This window comes from Dipteris shenzhenensis, chromosome 30 (assembly GCF_047967505.1).
Source record: "Dipteris shenzhenensis isolate YYH24624 ecotype China chromosome 30, Dip_SZ_1.0, whole genome shotgun sequence".
Lineage (NCBI taxonomy): Eukaryota > Viridiplantae > Streptophyta > Polypodiopsida > Gleicheniales > Dipteridaceae > Dipteris > Dipteris shenzhenensis.
The window spans coordinates 23,683,979-23,691,419 of NC_141625.1; the positions used below are offsets into that span (position 1 = coordinate 23,683,979).

The 7,441-nt window shown below is 40.5% G+C and overlaps 1 protein-coding gene across 1 annotated transcript; it reads left to right on the top strand.

The window, feature by feature from the left end:
• The first annotated feature begins 4,703 nt into the window (after nt 1-4,703).
• Nucleotides 4,704-7,231, top strand: LOC147881864 (multicopper oxidase LPR1 homolog 2-like). Its single transcript, XM_087401615.1, has 3 exons — nt 4,704-4,926; nt 5,238-5,324; nt 5,430-7,231. The coding sequence occupies exons 1-3, from the start codon at nt 4,723-4,725 to the stop codon at nt 6,891-6,893; spliced, it is 1,755 nt and encodes a 584-aa protein (XP_087257741.1). The 5' UTR covers nt 4,704-4,722; the 3' UTR covers nt 6,894-7,231.
• Nucleotides 7,232-7,441: the final 210 nt, after the last annotated feature.

The window sequence follows — 7,441 nt, forward strand, 5'->3', positions numbered from 1 at the left end:
CTGCTTGAGGGGGGAAACTGTTATGGATATATTTGACCAAGGTAAAAGGCATAAATATGTGTGTGTGCTTGTATGTGAGGCAATAGTATAATAAGATATGGTGTGCATAGGGCGGTTGAGGTGGCAGGGCTTGATCATGTGCCACCCTTCCACATAAGAGGACCCATAAGGTGTGTTGTACATAATCCATGGTAGTAATATTATACAATGTTAAGGTGGCATGGTTCCTCCATGTGCACCCTAGGTGGTCCCATGCTTGCATTTAGTGAGACATGGCCCAAGGACCATAAGATAGGTGGAGATGGATATTATATTGGATTATTCCTTCCATGTAGGATAGGCCCATGTGGGGGGGGGGGGGGGGGGTGTAGATACTCCAAAAATGCAAGTTAAATAATGGGGATAGTAGGATGAGGTGGCAAGATTCCTTGTTCCAACCCTCCACTTGTCCTCCTAGATGTTTGAATGTATTATAAAATTGGGAAGAGACCAAGGCAGTATCTTAGACTTGGATATGGGGTTTGATTTATGTGGAAAAATGAGGCAAAGGGACGTTGTCAGACACAATTGAGAGTGCGTACACACCTAGCCCATATGGGAGATTCCTCCACACACACCATGCATGTGGGAGGATGCATTTATTAGGAGAGACCCCCTCACTTCGCTATAAAAGGGAGGGGGCTATTCCTTGATGGGACACACTCATTCTTGTAAAGCCACCTAGCTAGTACTTGATTTCCCCCCCCCATCCTTCCTTTCAAATAAAGCATGACCCTCTTCCCTTGATGTCTCCATCTCTACGTTCCACTTCCTATCATGTATATGCTCCTCTATCCCCTCTCCCTTGCCCCTTATGCCATAGTCTCCCTCTTCATTCCCACCCCTCTTAATCCCTTTTCCCCACCCATGTTAATGCTTCTCCCCTCACGTTCCCTTTTCTTCTATGGCCCTCAAGCGTTGCCATGCCTAGCATCTAGCCTCATGCCTTGATTTCTTTTCTAGTTAATAGTACACACTATGAATAAACCTTATAAATCACGCACATTCAAGGCCTATTTTTAAAACCCCTTATCTATAAATTTATCATGAATAAACATACCCTTCTTCTATTCAATTTGTAAATAGACCCGTTACCCTTCTCTATGTGAAAAATGTGTAAAAAGTGGATTAAAAAATTTTATTTTATTGAACCCACTTGCTTTGCTTGTATATTTATGAGTGACCTCCCCCACGCATGCGTGTGTGCATAGAAACATGTGTGTCTATGTGTGTGTGTGTGTGTGTGTGTGTGTGTGTGTGTGTGTGTGTGTGTGTGTGTGATCTATCTTATGATACTCATAAGCAAGTTTCCCCATATGGTTGGGAGAAAAGGGGTGGTAGTGTCATCAATGCAATTACATCACAACTCCACTTGTGGAAGCTTACTCTTAACATATGAGAAGTGAAACATGTAATTTTTCTTAAAATAAAATAATATAATATAATCATTTACCTCATGTCTTGGTCTAATATAGTTCAATTCATAGAAGGGAAAAGAAATAAAAGTAGTGAACTACAAAGTCAAGGAAAATCATTGAGGACAATTATGCTTCTCCTCTCAACAGAGTCACCCTTTGTGAGTATTTATAATATATATTGTCATTTTATGTGGTTACTAGCATTCTATATTCATTAAATTATATTTCCCAGCTTGTGTAGTAGCTCATAAATTCCATGAAAATAAGAATTCTAAGGCAAAGAGTCACTGCTATCTACCCAAAATCACACCTGTAATTTATAATAAACAAATATGCATCACAAAGTGCATCCTATCAAAATTCAAGATCTCTAAATCATGAAGGAATTTATGATTGTTTGTTTCTTTTTAAAGATCCAACACAAAAAAGCAATAGTTTTTTTGAGATTAAGATGTCAAAAAAATATTTTGTATCACATTGTTCTCTGTTTTTATACATGCTTACAAAACTTACCTTAGTTTAATTTCAATTTATGTAAAATCTAGCACTATTTGGAGGGAATCTCAAAGTGGGTAGCACACAATAGTTTTGACTTAATACGTAGTAGTGTTTATTATATTACTCAAGCTTTCTTTGACTTTAAAATTAGCTTTGAAAAATATTATGTATAACATTGTTCTCATTTTTTATATCCCTTAGTTTTCCAATTTAGGTAAGATCTATGACTATTTTGAGATATTCTCAAGGTGGGTAACATGCACTAGTTTTCACTCAATACTCAATAGTGTTTATTATATTACTCAAAATTTCTTTGACCATTTGTTTGCTTAACAAGAATGCATTGTTCAAAGATCCTATTTTGTCTTAATAATCGGAATGCATTGTTCAAAGTTCTCTCCCTTTTCCTAAGATGGTGGTTATGTTTTGTCAGTAATGGATATGTTGTACAACTCAATCATTTGCCAAAAATAGGTTCTAACTATAGGGGGTTCCACTTGTTCTTACATAAATACTTTGAAAATAATAGTATTTCAATTTACCCTTTGAGCGGTGATTCATTGCACATGTTTACCCATTAATAGACATATGTATCCCAATCACATAAACAAATCAATGATTAATAAGACTATTTCTCGATAAATAGGCCCACAATGATTTGTCTCAATCTATGACTATTTTGAGGGATTCTCAAGGTGGGTAACATGCACTAGTTTTCACTCAATACTCAATAGTGTTTATTATATTACTCAAAATTTCTTTGACCATATGTTTGCTTAACAAGAATGCATTGTTCAAAGATCCTATTTTGTCTTAATAATAAGAATGCATTGTTCAAAGTTCTCTCCCTTTTCCTAAGATGGTGGTTATGTTTTGTCAGTAATGGATATGTTGTACAACTCAATCATTTGCCAAAAATAGGTTCTAACTATAGGGGGTTCCACTTGTTCTTACATAAATACTTTGAAAATAATAGTATTTCAATTTACCCTTTGAGCGGTGATTCATTGCACATGTCTACCCATTAATAGACATATGTATCCCAATCACATAAACAAATCAATGATTAATAAGACTATTTCTCGATAAATAGGCCCACAATGATTTGTCTCAATGATTTGTCCCCATTGGTGCTTCAAAAAATTCAATGGGTGGTGCAAATTGTTGCTTGTATATGATATTTTTTTGTTAACAAAATGTTTATTTTAAAGGTAGTTTGTAGCAATGAGGACTTACTTTTTAAGGATTTAAATGATGCTTGCAATATTTCTTTTGGAATATTTTGAAAATAGTGTTATCTTGAAGGATGTGTATCGAGAAGCTTTGATGCATGGACTCACTTAAAAAGCGTGAGGATTTCCATGCCACCTCTGATTGTTAAAATACATTGTTGTCCCTAGTAGCCTAAATAAAATACTATAATTGTAGTCATTAAAAGGAGAAAAGACATGAATTATTCAAAAAATGATAGAATAAATATGAACTTTGAAAATGGAGGTTACTACCTTCCCTTAGACATCAAGGCTAAAGGTGGGCAAGATGGTGACTTTAGAGATATGCCTACCGATGTCAAGAAATTTGCATCCTACAAATTTCTTATGATCTCTAAAGTCATGACCTTTCTCATCATCATGACCTCTAGACTCATGAACTTTCTGATCATCATGACCTCTAAACTCAAGAAATTTGCAATCAAGTTGGGATATATGCCTATGCATGTCAATAAATTTGCATCCTCTCAAGGTTCTCGTTGAACGCCCTTGCTATCAAGGAGCTAGAATTTGACATTAGACAACCCACATAGACAAAAATAGGGCTAGCTACCAGCTACTCATTTTGGGGCTGCCCTATAGTTTGACCTACTCGTGCCCTTCACAACCCTACAACTGGTTGGTTATGGGGACCCATTGCCAAAGGGATAGGAATCCGAGATTGTTCAAGAAGTGCTAGTGAAAAACTATTTCCCAAACAATCAAAATAAAGACATTAGATGAGACTAAGTTAACTATTAACTAGCTTTTGCATCTCAAAACATACACATTTGCTGGTTTTTACACTGAATTACTCAAAATTCTAAATGGTATTCTATCGATGGGGACAATCTTGAACCGGTTTTTCTCATTTTTGGTTGGTGTAAGATACTCTAAAGGGCGTCTTTTTCTAGCACTGGATTGTTGTAGGAGAGAGCATACGCTCAGCATGACTGGGATCCTCCCAGTACACAGATGCCTCAAAAGGCTCCTTGGGCAGCAAGCCGCCAGATGCAAGAGCATATGCTCAACATGAGTGGGATCCTCCTTTACATAGATGCCTCAAAAGGCTCCTTGGCAAGCCGCTAGATGCAACAAGGCAAGCATATGTCTCTAGCTACATGAAGAAAGGGCAAGGTCATTAGTAGGCGTTGATAGAGAGTGGTTTGTGAGTCATGTCGACCTTGAAGAATCACATGTAAACAATGTTATAATACAGCATATGTCTAGTGTAGATGAAGAACGGACAAGGTCGTTGATAGAGAGTCACGACCTTGAAGGGATAGGAGGGTGATATGAAAACGTTACACGAAACGAGGAAGCTGTGAGTCTCCATGCAAAATGCATGGTTGCATTAAACTTCCACACACAATATCTCCGCCAAATGCGTGTGTTGAAAAACAAAATCTCCGTCTTCCAGTTGTGTCTCTGCTCTAATCTATTTAATAGTTCCGTCTCTCCCTTAGGAATTCGATCCATTCTTTTACACTTTGTTGCACTTAGATTTCTTGGTTGCCATGGCTGCCTACTCCGTTGTCATCTGCATTTTATCTTGGCTTTCCTGTTCGCTCACCCTGACATCTTCCCATTCGGCGTCCGTCTGTCAAGAACTTGATCCCAGCCCTACCCTCGTTCAGTTCGTGGATCCGCTGCCTTTCTCCCCCGTTTTGGATGTATCCGACGGTCAGCAGCTGACACTGGGATCCTATAAAATCCGCCAGGTCCCATGCGACTGCGCTCTCTCTGGTTTTCGTGGGTTCTGAGCGGGCCACATGCAGAGTGAACAACTTCCATACTATGAAAGAGATTAACAGTGGGTAAAGGAGATTAACAGTGTGTAAAGGAAGGAACCTGGGGACTAAACAATCTTTACGTAGGATAATGAACGTCGAGATACGCATAAATCTTAAAAACTGAGAGAGAGAGAGAGACAGATTCTCGATTGCACGAAAGCAAACTCGCGCTATTGTAGACATATCAATTTGTGAATGCTATCGTAGACATATGCTAAACTGTTGCCCTGTCGTTGCAGAAACTGCATCGTGATCTTCCTGAAACGCTTCTGTATGCATTCGGCACGAGCCAAAGCACTGCAACTTATCCCGGTCCAACACTGCTGGTATGCACGTCACGTCTCACACTCCCAGCGAGATACTGCAGGACATTGTGTGCTTTGCTCGCAGCTTTGCTTCCATTTGGTCAGCGGAATGATTTGTTGTTGCAGGCCAAGCAAAATGTTCCAAGCTACGTTCGATGGGAGAATCATATCGAAGACCCATCCCATATGTTCACAGTCGATAAGTCGCTGAACTGGGCCAATCCTTCACTAGGAGGGGTGCCGATAGTCCCACATTTGCACGGAGCAGAAGTCCAGAGTGAATCCGATGGTCATCCCGATTCATGGTTTACAGCTTTGGGTGACACGGGAATCTCCTTCTCCACGCAAAATTACACATACATTAACGAGCAACCGGCCATGACGCTCTGGTATCACGATCACACAATTGGCATCACGCGCCTCAATGTTCTGGCGGGTTTATCTGGCCTCTATGTTATCACGTCCGAGTCAGAACGCTCGAATCTGCCTCTGGGGCTACCCCTTGTCATCCAAGACAGGCAATTCTATGAGGATGGTTCTATCAATTTCCCCGTCGTTGGCATCCTCCCAGACAATCATGAAAATTGGTGTCCGGAATACTACGGTGATACGATGCTGGTTAATGGAAAAGTTTGGCCTTTTCTAAAAGTGTTACCCCGTCCATACCGGTTTCGCATCTTAAATGCCTGTAATGCTCGCTTTCTGATTCTTTCGCTAAGCAATCCGCTCCTGAGATTGTACCAAATTGGCACGGATGGTGGATTTTTGGCTGAGGCATGGAACGTCTCGTCGATTACCATGGCCCCAGCAGAAAGAATAGATGTTGTCATAGATTTCTCAGGGCTTCCCAGTGATACAACCGTTGTTCTCAACAACTCCGGCCCAACCCCATTTCCTAGTGGTGACGTCTCCACGAGCCCTCCTGGAACTTATGCAGTGCTCCAATTCATAGTTGATGACAAAGATGGCACGTCTGAAGGTATCACGAGATTTCCAGTGGATCTTCCTTCTGTCCTCGAACCGAGCAAGCCACTATCCTTAAATGATTCACTTATAACGAGGACGCTCGGAGTGGTAGAGTATGACGACGCCAACCATATGCCACTGCAGTTCACTCTGGACAATAGCACCTGGGAAGAGCCCGTGGCCCAAACACCCATGGAAGGAGCCACAGAGGTTTGGGAACTAATGAACCTTAGGATTAATGCTCATCCAGTGCATATCCATCTCGTTCAATTTCAGGTGCTAAACCAGCAGACGTTCTCCAACAGATCTTTCGAGGCCGGGAACTGCTCGGTGCAGGTACCGTACGGAGAGCTCGGATCTTGCTTTACGGAGACTCCGAGGGAGCCTTACATATATCAAAGAGGGTGGAAAGACACCGTGATCACATGGCCGAATGTAGTGACTCGCGTGCTGATACGATTTACGCAGCGGGATGGAAGAGCATTCGGGTTTGATCCAAGCACAGGCCCAGGCTATGCATGGCACTGTCACATAGTGGATCACGAAGACAATATTATGATGCGGCCCTTCAAAGTAGTAAGCAACGACACGGTAAGGAATCGGGGTGGAATGATGCAAGAATAGTAGTTTATGTACTATTGCTTGCATCATGTACTATTGCTTGCATCATTGTAGTTAATTTAAGCTAGAAAGAGAATGTAGCGGGTAGTCCGAGCTTGCCGTAGAAAATGCGTATGAAAGACTGAAAGAAACTCTAGGCCGGCTGATCTTTAGGTAGACATGAACTGAAATTTGGCAGGTATAAAATAAGTCCCACCGAGTACGGGTTCATGTTTACCTTCCAAACTAGTAGTTCATTTAGGGATTGTGCATTCCAATTTCCCAATGGGTTCCAATTTTGTTAAATCTCTTTATGTGCCTCGTCAAGGTGCTTGGCAATTTACCCCAAGGAATTTTGGAACTTTAACCCCCAAGAAATGTAAGTACTTTAATAAGGACCTTATTTAAGTACTTTGATAAGGACCTTTAGTGCAAGGACAAAAGCAAACATATAGAAAATATAGAAAATAAGGTTTCTTAAAGGTGGACACTAGGAATGTTACTTTTATCAAGATTTTTATTACACATTTTTGCAAGTGGAGACCAAATCAAGATACGAGATGATCGAGATG